Source organism: Jaculus jaculus, chromosome 19 (genome assembly GCF_020740685.1).
Source record: "Jaculus jaculus isolate mJacJac1 chromosome 19, mJacJac1.mat.Y.cur, whole genome shotgun sequence".
NCBI classification, from domain to species: Eukaryota; Metazoa; Chordata; class Mammalia; order Rodentia; family Dipodidae; genus Jaculus; species Jaculus jaculus.
The window spans coordinates 43173548-43188764 of NC_059120.1; the positions used below are offsets into that span (position 1 = coordinate 43173548).

At 55.5% G+C, this 15217-nt stretch overlaps 1 protein-coding gene across 1 annotated transcript; it reads left to right on the plus strand.

Annotated features, from left to right (window-relative positions):
- Positions 1 to 200: 200 nt before the first annotated feature.
- Alx3 (ALX homeobox 3) lies at positions 201 to 10330 on the plus strand. Its single transcript, XM_004658913.3, has 4 exons — positions 201 to 477; positions 5617 to 5933; positions 8775 to 8903; positions 9298 to 10330. Exons 1-4 carry the CDS (start codon positions 201 to 203, stop codon positions 9604 to 9606), a joined length of 1032 nt encoding a protein of 343 aa, XP_004658970.2. The 3' UTR covers positions 9607 to 10330.
- Positions 10331 to 15217: the final 4887 nt, after the last annotated feature.

Sequence of the window (15217 nt, forward strand, 5' to 3'; positions counted from 1 at the left end):
CTGAGCGGGGCCGCACGTGACGTGGATGGTTCCAGCATTAAGTCAGAGGCGCGGCCCCCTCTCCTGCCCCCCCAACCCCCCGCGGCGCGCGCCGCTCCCGGGGGCTCCGCGCCCCCGAGCCCAGGTCCCTCCCCCTCGGCGGGCGCTCGCAGGCCGCGCGAGCCCCGGAGCCCCGGCGGCCTGTGCGCCCGGAGCCGGCCATGGACCCCGAGCGCTGCGCGTCCTTCGCCCTGGGGCCGACCGCCGGCCCCTACGCGGCCGCGGGCGACGAGCCTGCGGGACCCCGGGGAACTCCCGACTCGGCGCCTCACCTGCACCCCGCGCCACCCCGCGGCCCGCGGCTCGCCCGCTTCCCGGCCTGCGGGCCCCTGGAACCCTACCTCCCGGAGCCCGCCAAGCCGCCCGCCAAGTACCTGCACGACCTCGGGCCCGGCCCGGCGCTCAACGGCGGCCGCTTCTACGAGGGCCCCGCGGAAGGTAACGCGGCGCGGCGCGGCGGGCGGCCGGACCCTAGGTCCTCTCCCACCCCCGGGGCACCCCGGCCTCCCCGCTTCTCTCTCCCCTCTCCATCGCTTTAGCAACTTTCTGCCCACCTCGCCCTTCCCATCCCCTCCTTCGGCCAGGCAAAGGCCGGGCTGGTGTGGAAGGCAGAGCCACCCACCCGTGACCCCCGGCGGCGGCGGGAACGGGAGGTGGGAGGTCGAGGGAGGGTGCAGCAGCGACATCGCGGGGCCCCGGGCGGCCCCCAAGGACACCGAACCGGGAAGGAGAGGTCATGCCTCCACCGGAATTGGGCCGCAGCTGCCGCAGACCCCAGAAATCCCCGACTGGGCCACGGGCCTGGGAGCCTCGCTGGGCCCCGACGCTACGAGAGAAGCGTTTGGCTTTTGTGTCTGGCGCCCATTAGGGGTGCAGAGCCTGGGTCTCCACTTACATACAGTGGCCAAGCCGGACTCCGTGGATTGCGGCCTGGCCCCACTCACCTCTGCGCCGCCGCCCCGGCCTCCGCGGGAGCGGCGCTGGCCTGACACCAGGGGTGACCGTGGCTGGCTCCCCAGCCTCAAGACCAGATAACGGTGTTCTTATTTCTCAGACTAACCTGGCTTCGCCCGTGCTTAGGCACGGTGACGGTCGCCCTCCGTGCAGTGTTGGCGTCCCAGCGCCCGATGGTCCCCCGCTAGCAGCCCTGGGCAGGTCTAAATCCTGGGGCGCCTCCGGTTACTAGACCAGGGTCGGTGCCTCCTGTGTGCTAAAGGCGAGCTGTACCCTAACTATCACCCCCAGCCCCGAACGCGCCCCCGACAACACCAGCCCCAGGCCTAGCTGACCGATCCGATCCGACGCGCGCTGCATCCGCTGACCCACAGGGATCTCAGCGCCCACGCCCACTCCATCCACGTTTCGCAGCCGAACCGAAAGCCGAATACACCCAACACACACACACACACACACACGCGAGATCCGCCCAGCCCGCCGGGCCCCAGCGTCTCGCCGGCCTCCGTGGAGTGGCTCGGTAGCTCGGGCCTTCGCTCGGTGCGGGCGGGCGATGGGAGTGTGCAAGGGGAGGGCGGGGAGACCGTGTGGGGGTCAGCGGAGGAAATGAGCGCGAGTCCGCGGAGCTTCGTGTCTAATGCCCTTTCAAAGAGGCTTTCCTGATAAAAACCACAGTTGGGACTTAATGAGAAGCAGTTGGCCTGGCTCCTCTGATCCCTGCCAGACGGCGGGCGGCGGGCCCGCGCAGCGCGCAGAGCACCGCGAGGGACAGGTACCAGACCGGGCCAGCTGGCCGCAGCCGGCAGTAGCCACTCCACGACGGGCCAGTGCCCTCACCGGCTACGAGGCATCCTGCATCGACTCACCCCTGTGACTAGACAGGCCCGGGGCTGAATGCAATGCTGAGAACCAGGCAAGCCGGCCATCCTGGGATCCGATGGCGAGGGTGACAGCGACAACGAAATGCGGAGAGAGAAACCCTAACAACATAACCGATAGCCAAGAAGGGAGAGGAAGGAATTGCACAAAACAGCGGAGGAGGATGGCGACCACGAGAGAAAGGAGAGAGAGAGAAAGAGAGGGACAGAAGAAAATAATGAACTAACGAAAAAAAAATCAGAAGCCAACGAAGATCGAAGGAAGCGGGTACGTAGGGAAGAATAGGACGGAGAGGAAGAGGACGTACGAAACAAACGAAAGAAACAGGGACTTCGCAGAAGAATAGAGCACCACAAAATAGGGACAGGAAAAGGAATGGTTCAAGTTGAACCTGAGGACAGACCGAACGGACGGACGGACAGACGCAAGGGAGTCGCAGGAACACGAGCGGAGCGCGGACCGAGCTCCGGGCCACCGCGCGCCCGCCGCCCCGCACAGCCTGGGTCAGCTCTTCGGACCTTGTCGGGTTTCCAGGGGAGGGACAGCCCTCGGGTGCTCGGGTCACGGCAGTGTACTTGGTGAGACGTGTGGAGCGAGAGCGGAACCCGCCTAAAATCCCTGCCTTTCAAATAGCGGGCTCGGAGCGAGTCCAGTTCAGACCAGCGAGCGCGCAGCGGCACCCGGTCTGCTCTGGGGTCGCGGCTGAGAGCCGACGGTTGCGCTCAGGAACCGGGAGAACCGCGCGCGCTTCTTCTCAGAGAGCCTCCAACCTGCATTTGGACGCGGGCGCGTCCCACCCTCTCCAGCCACCCGCGCCCTCCCTGGGTCAGCTTTGAGATCTGGGGAAGTACCTGGGGCTACTTCCTGCTCCCTCGGCGGTTTGTCCTCCCTAGCCTAGCTCCCTGACCTCGGACCGAGCGTTCTGGAAACGACTCTTGTCCCCCACATCTGAGATCCTGAGCCCCAGAAGACTTGGTCGTTAAAGTCCCTACCTGAGCCTTTAAGCCACGGCTAAGAAACCCTAAGGAGCACCGCAGGGCGCTGGGGTCCAGCGCACCGCGCTCACATCCACACTGGCTGCAGGTCTTCCACTTAGAGCTGTGGCCAGAGGTTCAGAAGCCCAGAGAACTCTGGAGCTCACTTAGTGACCCGAGAGTGGCTACAGTAAGCAGTAGGGTGCAGGGCTAGGAAGAAGCCTGAAGGTGAAACCTGAATGCTTCATTCTGCAGCAGCAATGAACTGGTCTAAGCCCCGAAGGGTTCATTCAAAGTCCCAGTCCTGGCTGTCACTCCAGACCCATTGTTGCTGTGTGCTGTGCCCGTGTGGCAGAGGTGCAGGCCCAAGACATCCTGCACTTAGCTTCGGGCTCCCAGTGACCAACATGAGTGCCCACCCTGGGACACTGGTGGGACCGGGTGTGGTGACAGCTGTTCACACTTCAGATGTACCCTCCTTAACAGAGCAACCTTCCACTGAAACTGCTGGCTTCCGGCTCTAGGGGCCCCTTTCCTTGATTCTGCCCTTCATATCTCTGTATCCTCTTTCTGTCCTTAACCTTGCACCTCGAAAGCTGCTCAGGGTTCTCTGAACAGTGGCTCTGTCTCCAGAGAAGCAACACTGAGGATCCCTTGGAATCCTCCAGAAAGACCCTCTGTGGGAGAGAGAGCTGCTCTGAAAAATCCTGGGGCAGGGAGGAGGGGGCCTGCTTTCATTCCTTGGCCTTATCAGTTGGGTAGTTCAAGGCCAGGAGAGCAAGTCACAGCCACCTGCCCCATCCAGTTATCCCTCTGGGCATGTTCTATGGGTCAGACTCCACATTAGGGTGCAGGAGGCAGAGAGCAAGTCCCTGGGCTTCAGGGAGCACTCTGTGGTATGGGTAATATTCCCCAAGACCCCATCCTGCGTTCCTTCAACCCCATTTCTGTTTGGAGTCCAGCACAGCCTCTCTGAGAACCCAAGACATCCAGACCCTGCCCTCTGTAGCCAGTTTGAGGGAGGGCCTGCCATCCTCGGGGTGACCTCTTCCAAGCTCTCTGCTCTCCCTGACCATTGTATTTGGTCAGACTTCCTTGACTTCCCCTTCCTAGCAAATGGGACTACTGGAATCAAAATGTACTGGCCAAGAATGGAAGGCACAGATTGGAGCAGTTCCTGTCCTAAGTGGCCTGTGAGTTGTGAAGGAGAACTGGTGCCTGGGCCATGGCTGTAAGCTGGGTGTAGCCACAGGCCAGGCCCTGTCTGATTGTGCTGAGCCTCCAGGACACACATGGGGAGCTTATTGCACAGCCTGGGTGGTCTGGGGAGGTCAATGATCACTTTCCAGCTAAGAAGGACCTAAACCCAAATTGTCCTCCAGAGAGGGACTCATTGGACCCACATCTTGAAAAGGCCATCTCTCTGGCTGCACACTGTCCCCTCCCCACACAGCTGTGATCTCTACATTAAGTCCCCAAGAAGAAACTGTCTCTTGGTGCCAGCTAGCTGGGCCTCCACTGGAGATGGGCCCAAGGCCAGGGAACGGGCCCTGTGAGTCAGTGGGGCGTCTTTGTGGAGTGGCTGCCATCTCCATGGACTATTGAGGAGGGATTTCATAGGGACACTGCTGGGGGTCCTTGCCAGAGGGAGAGGGCGGGCGCGATTAGGGTGACCTATTTTTCATCATGCCCTGTAGGTGGGGCTCCGCCAAGCTTTCTGAGTAAGAGTACGTCAGAGTGGGGCTCTTGGGAAAGGTTTCCAGGCTGCAATGGAGGGCTCCCTGCTTGTTAATCATGGGTGATGGGGGCAATCAGAAACTTCTGAGAAGTGGGGGGCAGGTGCTGAGAATGATGAGGAGAGGTGACTGTGTGCCACCGTGACACTGGTCCCCCATGTGTCCTCCCAAGCACAGTCTACTGGAGTCTACTTTTCTATGCTAGAGTTTAATTTCTTATCCAGACATCACAACTTTAGGACTAATGGAGATGGGAAATTCCTATGGAATCCCTCTGGTCTCAATTTGCCCTTAAAAAGCCCAGAGCTGGGGTTCTTGATACTAACCTGAGACTTAGAGATAGGAAAAAGAGACCGGGCATGGTGGTGCACACCTTTAATCCCAGCATTTGGGAGGGAGAGATAGGAGAATCACAATGAGTCGGAAGCCACCCTGAGAATGCAGAGTGAATTCCAGGTCAGCCTGGGCCAGAGTGAGACCCTACCTTGAAAAACCAATAAGAAAAAGAAAAAGAAAAAGAGGCACAACGAGACCAGCCCAAGGTGGCCTGTGACTATGTGTCCATAGCCTGTCTGGCCCTGTAGTAGGCATGAGCGTAAGAGACTAGCAGCCAAGGCCAGCAGAGTAGGAACAAGAGAGCTCTAATAGGAGTGGGAGATGTCACCCGCCCCATCTTCACCCGCCCCACCCCCATTCTTGGCCCTGCCAGGGTGGCGGTCCCTGTTGTGGCGCCAATCCTGGCACCTCCACACCCTGTGGGACACACCACCACAGAGCACTTCCCCGAAATGATGCCCCCCTCTGGCCCGGCAGATCCACCCAGACCACAGAGCACATGGTTCCCCAGGGCCCCCTCCCCAGCTCGAGGCTCAACAGGCAGGCCTCTGAATGCCAGGCTCCCAGGGAGGGTGGCTGCCAGGGGGAAAGGAAGGGGAAGGCGGAGACTGAAGCGTCAATGCTCTTTCCCTCCCTCCATTCCACCCACAAAACCCCCTGTTCTCTTTTCATCCTCCTTTTTGTGTTTTCCTTTGCAGCAGAGGAGAAGGCCTCCAAAGTTGCCAGCTTCCCCCAGCTGCCTGTGGACTGTCGAGGGGGGCCCAGAGACGGGCCCTCTAACGTGCAAGGCTCCCCCAGCCCCTGCCTTGCCAATCTGCGTGTCCCCCTTTCTCCGGGACTCTCGGACTCCATGGAGTTGGCCAAGAATAAGAGCAAGAAGCGCCGTAACCGCACGACCTTCAGCACGTTCCAGCTGGAGGAGCTGGAGAAAGTCTTCCAGAAAACCCACTACCCGGATGTGTACGCTCGGGAGCAGCTGGCCCTGCGCACAGACCTGACTGAGGCCCGGGTACAGGTGAGGGCATGCTGGGTACCGGCTTCTCTGGCTGCTGTGACCACTCAGACCATGGTCCGGACCAAGCAAGGGCTGAGAGAGGTGGGGGTCCTAGCGCCTCACAGAGTTACCCCCAACTCCGTCCACCGTTCCTGTCCAACTAACTCTGCTAAGGCCACAGACTTTCCCATCCACATTAAGGCTGACAGATAGGCTTGGGCTTACGGTGTCTTGGAGTAAAAAGGACTGTCTGTGAGTCCTTTGGCTCTAGCTTGCCAAATGGTTTGGGGCATGTCATCAAATATGTCGATTCCCACCTACAGAAAAGAAAATAAATAATCTTAGCAAATTAGGAAGTTCCTTGAGCGTCACAGATGTGGCAGCATTTTGGAAGAAGCAGAGTGCTAAACACTTACCACTGATGGTCCGAGGTGACCGCCCAGAGCAGAAAGGGTCCTGACAGGTGTGTCAAAACCATCAAGAGCCAGCAACCTTCAGCCTTGGCAGCGCCCAGACCCTAGCTCCGAGAACTTGGCTATCAGCTCGTTCATGCCTTGACGAACTCTTCCCTGTAGAGACCAGGCCCCAGGGATTTCTAGGTGGAGCTATGGGCACCACCTTCACATAGTAGAGAACTCTTTCTTTGGGAAAGGGGGGGGGGGAGGTGGATTAGCACTGGAAAGGGGGAAGGAGAAAAAGAGAAATAAGGAAGGTCCATGTCCAAGAATGTCGTTATGTCCGAAGTGACAGAAAACATGAAGATGGCAAGTAGGGTTGGGATGGGGGGAGTTTTGGTATGACTCTGGTCGAGGAGGAAGGCTGGTTATTTGTGGTCTTGCTCTCAGAGAGCGTGCTTCCTCAGCGCAGGCTCCCTGACAGCAGGCAGGAGGCACTGGGTGGGTAGGTTTGGGGTTATGGAAGGTGAGGAGGATACTGTCCTACCATAGTCTTACTTCTCTTACCAAGTGGGATACTGAGTAGGTGCACAGCTCTTGCTTACTCACCCAGCATGGGTCCCTGCCAGAGTCACTGAGAAAGTACCAGGATGTAGGTCATCTCTGATAGTGTATGGAACCCAGCAGGTTAGTGTATAGAGGCCAGCCACCTTTGAGCAGAGACAGCTTGACAGCCAGATCCAACACAACACCAGAAGAGCTTAGGCTGTTGCCTCTCTGCTGAATTCTCCTTCTTCCCTGTTCCTCCCAGGTGGCATCCAGAACAGCTTTCTAAGATTTCCCCCTTCCCCCAGAGCTTTCCCAAGTACTGGAGCACTAGCATAGGGGAATTTTCTCTATTAGGAGCATGACCAACATAAACCTCACCCGTGGAGAGGAATAAACCTAGACCATGCATGGACAATGCAGAGACCAGGTCCAAAGTCCAGGGAGAGGGCCACAGTGGGTACTCCTGGGAAAGATGACTTGGGTCAGGGAAGTAATTACCAATAAAGGCTTCTTTAAAGGAGGGAAGGCAAAGAAAGGAAATGCAGGCTGTTGATCATGCAGGTGGCCTTCTCTGACCTTGGCCAGGCCTGTTCTGGGGTCCCAGCAACCCCATAACCAGTGGTTCAGGAATAGCAATACGTGCAGACCCTGTCTCTATCAGCTGCTTACGTGCCTGTGTGCATAGGGGTGACGATGAGGAGGGAAATGTGAAGGCTGTTGGAATTCCTGTCATAGCCAAAGTAGTTTGTTTTTAGAGGGAAAGGAGAGGGAGAGAGATTGAGAGCTTTTTCTGTTACTACTTCCAACTAGATCCCTGGAAAACTGGTTGGTTTTTGTATTGTTGTTTGTTTTTTGAAATAAGGTCTTATGTAGTCTAGATAGCCAACCAAGAATGACCTTGAACTCTCAATCCTCCTGTATCCACCTCCAGATGCTGGGATTAGAAGCATGTATCGTCACACCCAACTTGATTTGGTTTTGATAGTACCAGATCCTGGACACACAGAAATATGTTTATCAAATGACAGAAATAAACCACATACGCCAGTATGAATAAATATAACAGTACTAGGCATATACCAAGTAAATTTATCACACATGTGCACAACAGTCACCCCACCTACCAAAAAGTCATAAACAGTTGCAAGATAGGTTCCCAAACCAGGCGTGGGTAGAGAATGTGGGGAGCACACTGAGAGAGGGCGGGGCATTATGGGTACCGAGAGGAGGCACCCAGCCTGAATCTCCCGGTTGGGGAGATAGGTGGCCCAGAAAAAACTAAACAAAGGCAGGAAGGAGCACTGTTGCAGCGTCTGAAAGCAGAGCTGGGTAGGAGTTTGGGAGCCACTAGGAAGAACTGAGTACGATTGTTTGGCAGGCTGTGGAGAGGCCAGGGGCCAGACCTTGTTAGGGCGTGGGCTCTGGGCCAAGGTCTCCAGTGAGAGAGCCATTGAGAGTTTAAACAGGCCCATGACCTGAACGGGAATACTTTTACAATTCATTGAATGCTGCGAGGCAGGTCAGCTGGAAAAAACAAGAGGGCCGTACCCTAATACCTAACATGCACCAGAACATGTAAGAGGTGTCCTGGGCCTCAGAGGTCCACTGGGCCCTGTCCCCACAACACCCTGACAAGACCCAGGCAGGCTGGAAAAATCAGAGTGACTCACTCAGCTTCAGTGAGTTGGTAGCCGGGAACTCTTGGGGCTTGTAAACCCTCTTTGGGCTTTGGTTCTTTCTCCCAAACATGTTCCCAAGCTCCCTGGCCCCGAGAACACTGTGGATTTATAAGCTCCTGTAACTTGGATCCTCCAGCTTGGAGCCAGCACCTGGGGGGGGGTGGCAGGAGGACTCTCCCCACTAGGCTCCATTCTTTGGGGCTGCTTTAGCATTCCTCTGTCCTTCCAATTGTCCCTAGGTCTGGTTCCAAAATCGCAGAGCCAAGTGGCGGAAGCGTGAGCGTTATGGAAAGATGCAGGAGGGACGGAACCCCTTCACTGCGGCCTATGACATCTCAGTGCTGCCCCGCACTGACAGCCACCCCCAGGTGAGACTCTAGCCCCTGTGTCAAGGCCTGCCCATGCCTGCTGCGGGTTGCCAGTGAAAACATGCATTCTGTACTGGTGACACGTCATGCACCTCCTGGAACCTTGGGACAATGCATGATGTGATCGAATCACTTACCTACTTCCCTGCGAACCAGAGCACTTACTGCCTCAGATGCATGTGGAGCACAGTAGAGTCACAGAGAAAGTTTCATTTTAAGAACCATGGCAGGCCTTCTGGATGCCAGCGGTGGTGGTGGTAGGAGGTGTGGCCCTGAGCCAAGTTGAGATTTCCTAGAAAGTTTCTGAGGCTTCAGGGAGAACAGGAGAGCCACCAGGCTAAGGTAGGCAGCTCCTGAAACAACTCATGGACCATCTTTTTCCCTCTCTTTTCAGCTGCAGAACTCCCTGTGGCCCAGTCCAGGGTCTGGGAGCCCAGGGGGCCCCTGCCTCGTGTCTCCAGAGGGCATCGCCTCTCCATGTATGTCTCCATACTCCCACTCCCATGGGAATGTGGCTGGCTTCATGGGGGTACCAGCCTCCCCCGCAGCCCACCCTAGCATCTATTCCATCCATGGCTTTCCTCCTGCCTTGGGGGGCCACAGCTTTGAGCCCACCCCAGACGGTGACTACAAGTCTCCCAGCCTCGTCTCTCTCAGGGTGAAGCCCAAAGAGCCTCCCAGCCTGCTGAACTGGACCACGTGATGGGCGGCACAGACATGGACTGAGCTGTCCACCCCCGTCTCTCCGCTCACACCTGCTCCTGGCCCACGCCCGTCCTGCACACCAGACAGCACACCCTCCTGTCTCCGTGCCCTGGGTGGTTCCAGGACCCAGGAGAGCAGCTAGGGCACTCAGTCTCCAGCAGGAAAATGCTACGGGGTCTTTCTCTTAGAACAGGCGGGGCTTTGAAAGGGCTGCGAAATAGGCAGGACTCTTTCTGACACCACCTGGGTCCCCTAAGGCTGGGCTGCACAGGGGGCGACACTGTGCCCTGCTTCCTCGAGACATTGTCCAAGGCCAGGCATCATCTCTCTGACTGAAGTAGTTTAACTGGCTCCTCATTCTGGAAATTCAGGAAAATGGGAGAAGGATGCAGATTGAACTGGAAGAACTCTTTGTGACGCTAACTTGGGGAGCCAGTCTTCCATGGCCATGTAGCATTGGCCTCATCTCCACTTTCTTACCACCAGGGTCAGGTGCCCAGCATCTGAGCTGACCAGCCTAGAAGGTGAAGGTTAGCGTCATACAAGGGTGGCGTTGGCAGTTTCTTCCCTGCTCCAAGCTCCCTTATCCTGCCTGTGTCTAGCCTCCTACCATGCTGTGCAGTCAGCTTCTCTGGAGCAGGGGGAAGGAGTGGAAATTACACCCGAAACCACCATGGATTTGAATTTCCTTCCATGGGATCAGGCCAGGGCCCTAATAGCATAGAAACCATGTCGGATGCCAATCAGAATAAAACAGATTTCTTTAGTTTCTGAGCCCCTGGGATCCTGACCCTAGCTTTTGTAAAAATACTTTTTGTTGTTGTTTTTAAATGAGCTGCTCAGCATTGTAATAAACATGGTGGTGTTCCTTATAGCAGGTGACTATCTATCCCTGGGGCATGGCCTATAGTCTCTTTAGAGTTGGCTTGAGAGGCTAGCTAAGCCCTTCTGAGGGGCTAGCAGGGATCCTGGGGCCTATGGAGAAAGGGGAGCCTGCTGCAGAGACTTCATGACTAATGCCATCTCTGGCCCTGTCACCCACCTAAGGTCTCTGGTTTTGACAGGTTCTGGAAGGCTCTAAGGCTGGGCTCATTTGCCAGGGAATTTTGAGGGAGCAAAAGGGAGTGACAAAGCTGAAATAAATTTGCGGCTGAACTGACCATGGACAGAAGAGAAGGGCAAAGAGCCCACAGAGGCCCTAAGTGCCTGTGGGTTGGGACCCCAAGTGCTGGGGGTGGGGCACTTGTCTTCTCCCAGATGCCCCAAGAGTCCGTCTGAGCTGTGGGGCAGAGACAAAAACCAGAACTCTTTCTTGTGGTTTTAGAATATTACCCCTTCTATCCTTCATCCCCACTTTCTGCCTTATCTCTGAAGCCTGGAAGGCAGGAAAAATGCAGGCCGGCCCTCCCACCCTCCCAGTAAACACAACCACATTGCTCAGAATTCCACTCAGCTCCAAGCCAGCCACCCCCTCCCCATGCCTCAGCTTTCAGGCGGGGAGAAACCCAAGTACACAAAGACACTTCAGAGCTGTGCTTATTTCCCGAGCTGGGAGCCAGTCCCCATCCCGTTGGATTTCCTAGCCACGTCATTGTGAAGGGCATGCCTCCCCAGAGGAATCAGTGTCTGCCTTTTTCCCTTCTCTAGCTTCTAACATCTTCTTTCTTCTCTGGCCTGACACTGGCAGGAAGGAAGGGAAGTCAGGACAGAGAGGGGCTCCCTCAGCTACTTATGATGGCTCTCCTATACCCCCCACTCAGGAAGGGGACGAGTTTCCCCATCTCTATCTGCAGGGTGCATCCTGCTGCCCTAGAAGTCTTTTTTTCTTCCTTCCTTTTTTTTATTTTTTTTTATTTTTCCAGGACCTGGAATTCACTGTGTAGTCTTAGGGTGGCCTGGAACTCACAGTGATCCTCCTACCTCTGCCTCCCAAGATTAAAGGCGTGTGCCACCACGCCCGGCTCCCTAGAAGTTTCTTTACTCAAGGAATGACCAACAAAGTTTTGCACCTTCTGTATAAAAGTTAAGAGCAGTGCAGAAAGAGGTTGATTTGTTCTGCAAACGTTTATTGAAGTTCTGCTGCGTGCCTGGTATTGTGCTATGCCAGAGAACAGCACTGGTAAACCAATAATTGTGAGTTCTTCTCTCAGTTTAAAGAGAACAAAGGAGGAAGGGAAGTGGAGAGGCTCTGTGTAGCCCAAGCGAAGGAGGCTGAAGCAGGGGGTGAGACCTCAGGTCAGCAAGAGCAGTGGAGGCCGTGAAGCTCAGGGCAGGGGCTGGAGACCTTGGTGGGGGGAGGCCTGCTGTGGGGAGGGCACAGGGAGGCCGGAGGCCAGCTACTGGCTTCCTTCCAGGTGCATCTGCCCACAGCTCATATTTTTCTATCCAGTGACAGCTAAATGAAGAGAAAGCTAACTTTACAACCGCCCACTTCACACATAATGAATATGAATGGGTATCCCAGAGCCTGTTCCTTGGGATTATCTGTGAGCTGATGGGTCCTCCCACTGACTGGGCTATCCCAGCCGGCCTGTCCCCAGGCTGGGCATAGGCAGCCCCTCACCTGCTTCCTATTAACCATGTTCCCCTCCTCAGTACCGCTAAGATACAGACCCCAAGGTCTCCAAATGCCCTGCCCCCAGACTTACTCCAGAGGTGACCTGAGACTCCAGCCTAGATCCTATACTTTCCCAAGGGCAGGCTCTGCTCACTCCTGGACAGAGAGGAGGACCTGGCTCCACCAGGAATTCCAACTTTAGGAGAGTCGTTATGTCAAATCTCCCTTTGCTGGGGCTCTTTTCTGTCTCACCGAGGCCCATCCACAGAGGCACGCCTTAAATCCCGGTTGTGGAAGGGCCTGGACACCAGGGCAGGAGAGAGGGACCTGAGCTGGCAGGGGCCCACTGGTCCAGGCAGTGGGGACTGCTTCCCATCAGAAGCATTCAATTGCCTTTCCCCACCTCCCCCAGCCATTGACCCATCAACCTGAATTACAGCCCAAAGTGCAGACCCTTTGCAGCCCCAAAGAGTATCAGAGCCAACATATCCTTAACCCAGAGAGGAAGCACATACCTCACCCCTGCCTCAACCTACTCAGCAGGCCTAGCCTAGCCATTGCCACGCAGGGCAGGGAGTCCAAAGCATCTGCCACAGAAGCCCTTGTCCTGAGGCTCCTTTTTGCTCTGTGACTGCATTATCCCCCACCCCAGTCCCTCATCCAGGGGGAAGCTAGGGGCTGGGAGCACTGAGAGCTATAGCTGGCCCCTCCGATGTCTGTCTCTAGTAGAGACCGAGGTATCATCTTCCCCGGCACCTCCAGGGTACCTTGCACAGTGCCTGCTCCAGAGCAGCCCCTCCAGGTGTGAAGGCAGGACTGCTGAGTGGCCTCCGGATTCACAGCAGAGATTCAAGATAAAGGTTTTGGTCTTTTGGGATTTGTTTTCTAAGGGGACATAGAAGATGGATGCAAATTCTTGGCTAGTTAGGAAGAGTCATTAGCAATGCTAACAACTGCTACCATCCTTTGTTGTCCCTTGTCAGGCAGGTGTGTGACTCTATTACCCATTACCTTATTCAGTCCTAGCAGCAGAGCTATTAGCAAGCACCGCATTAGATGAGCAGGCTGAGGCTTAAAGCCACAGGGCCCTCGATGTGTAACCTAAAGTCAGGGCTGTCTCCCTCCCAAAGGAAATGACCCCTTCTTGTTTTACAGCAGCAGCCAGAGGCTGACTGTGCCAAGTGCCAAATGAACACAGCAGCCACCCGCGTCACTGAGTGGTCCATTTGGTTAGAGGGCAGACAGGGAAAGAGCCTCCAGAGAAACAAACCCAACAGGTACCTGTCCCAGAGGACGGCGGACACATCTGGGACCAGGAGAGAGAAACGGGAGCGCAGAGCTGGCCTTAGTGCACCCGCACTCCCAGCCATCTGGGAGGTTGAAGCAGAGGACTGCAAGCTCAAGGGCAGCCTGGATTACAGAAGGAGGTCAAGGCTAACCTCAGTGAGACAGTGGTTCAAAGTGAAAAGTAGAAAGGCTGGGGGGTGTGATGCGTTGTCCAGCATGTGTGAAGTCCTGGGTTCAGTCTCCAGGGTGCAGAAACAAAACAAAATCGCGGCAGCAGCAGTGACTTTGAGGGTACATTTGGGAAAACTAGAAGCTAAGCTGGGGCCGAGTCTGGGTGGCCGAGTTAGAGTGAATCTGTGTTGCCAGGGACCATGTGAGAGCCAATACTAGGTATTGGCTATGGAAACACATGAGCAACTGAGAGCGCCAGCCCTGAGCGCCCGGGGCTGACGAAGATCGAGCGAGGAAGGCGGGTGGGAGAACACGCACGCGGCGGACGCTGGCTCCGGATCTCGGCCCTCGCCCTTACTGTCACATGACCATGGGCAACTTTCTTACCTGTCCCGTGCCACAAGTTTAACATCTGCAGAATAGGGACTGCAATAGCATTGACCTTCCAGGGTATATTAGTTCATTTTTCCTATTACTGCAACAAAATACCTGATATAAAAAAGCAACCTAAAGAAGGGCTTGGGGGCTGGAGGGATTGCTTAGTGGTTAAAGCGCTTGCCTGCGAAGACTAAGGTCCCAGGTTTGTTTCCCTAGGACCCACATAGGCCAGATGTACAAGGTGGTGCATGCATCTGGAATTTGTTTGCAGTGGCTGGAGGTCCGGGCACACCCATTTTCTATCTGCCTTTTCTCTCTAAGAAATTAAGAAAATGTCTTTTCTTAAAAAAAGGGTTAATAGCTGGGCGTGGTGGTGCATGTCTTTAATCCTAGCACTTGGGAAACACGGGTAGGAGGATCGCCCTGAATTTGAGACCACCCTGAGACTACATAGTGAATTCCAGGTCAGCCTGACCTAGAGTGAGACCCTACCTCAAAAAGCTAAAACAAAACAAAAGAACAGAAGGGCTGATTTTGGCTCATGTTTGAGAAGATACAGGCCATGGGGACAGGAGTGTGCGGCAGCTGGTCACACTGCTTCTGCAGTTGAGAGAGCGGAGAAAGATGAATGGTGGGGATCAGCCACCGTTCTCCCTTCTCTCCTTCCATTCAGTTGGGGCCCCAGGCTGTGGATGGCGCCACTCACATCTTGCAGCAGGTAGGGGTGTCTTCCCTTGTAAGTTCAGGCTCTCAGGAAACACCCTCACACACATGCTCAGAGGTGTGTCTCGTAGGTGATTCTAAATCCAGACAAGTAGCCAGTGAAGATGAACCAGCACCTAGGGCTATTATAGGGCAGATATTCTGTATGAAGCGTTTTAAACAGTACTCTCATATTGAATCCTCATTTGTTATCTACTGTATACAAAATGTTACCTTCAAGAAGCATCTAATAGTGAGTGTTGTTTGGTCCCTGTCTAATATCCAGTAAATGGTATTTAGGACTGAGAAGGGATGGTTCCCATTTTCAAGGTGATGTAAACCTTGGGGTAATCCATCTGTCAGTGCATTAAGGATCACTGGATTCCCTCTCTGTAACTCAACTATTTCAGGGGCCTTCATGTAACCTGCCCAGCTCATCACCCAGACGAGATATAAAGCCAGAGACTGGGTGGCTCCAAGACGTGTCTGTACATCAAGACCCATCCCAGGGCAG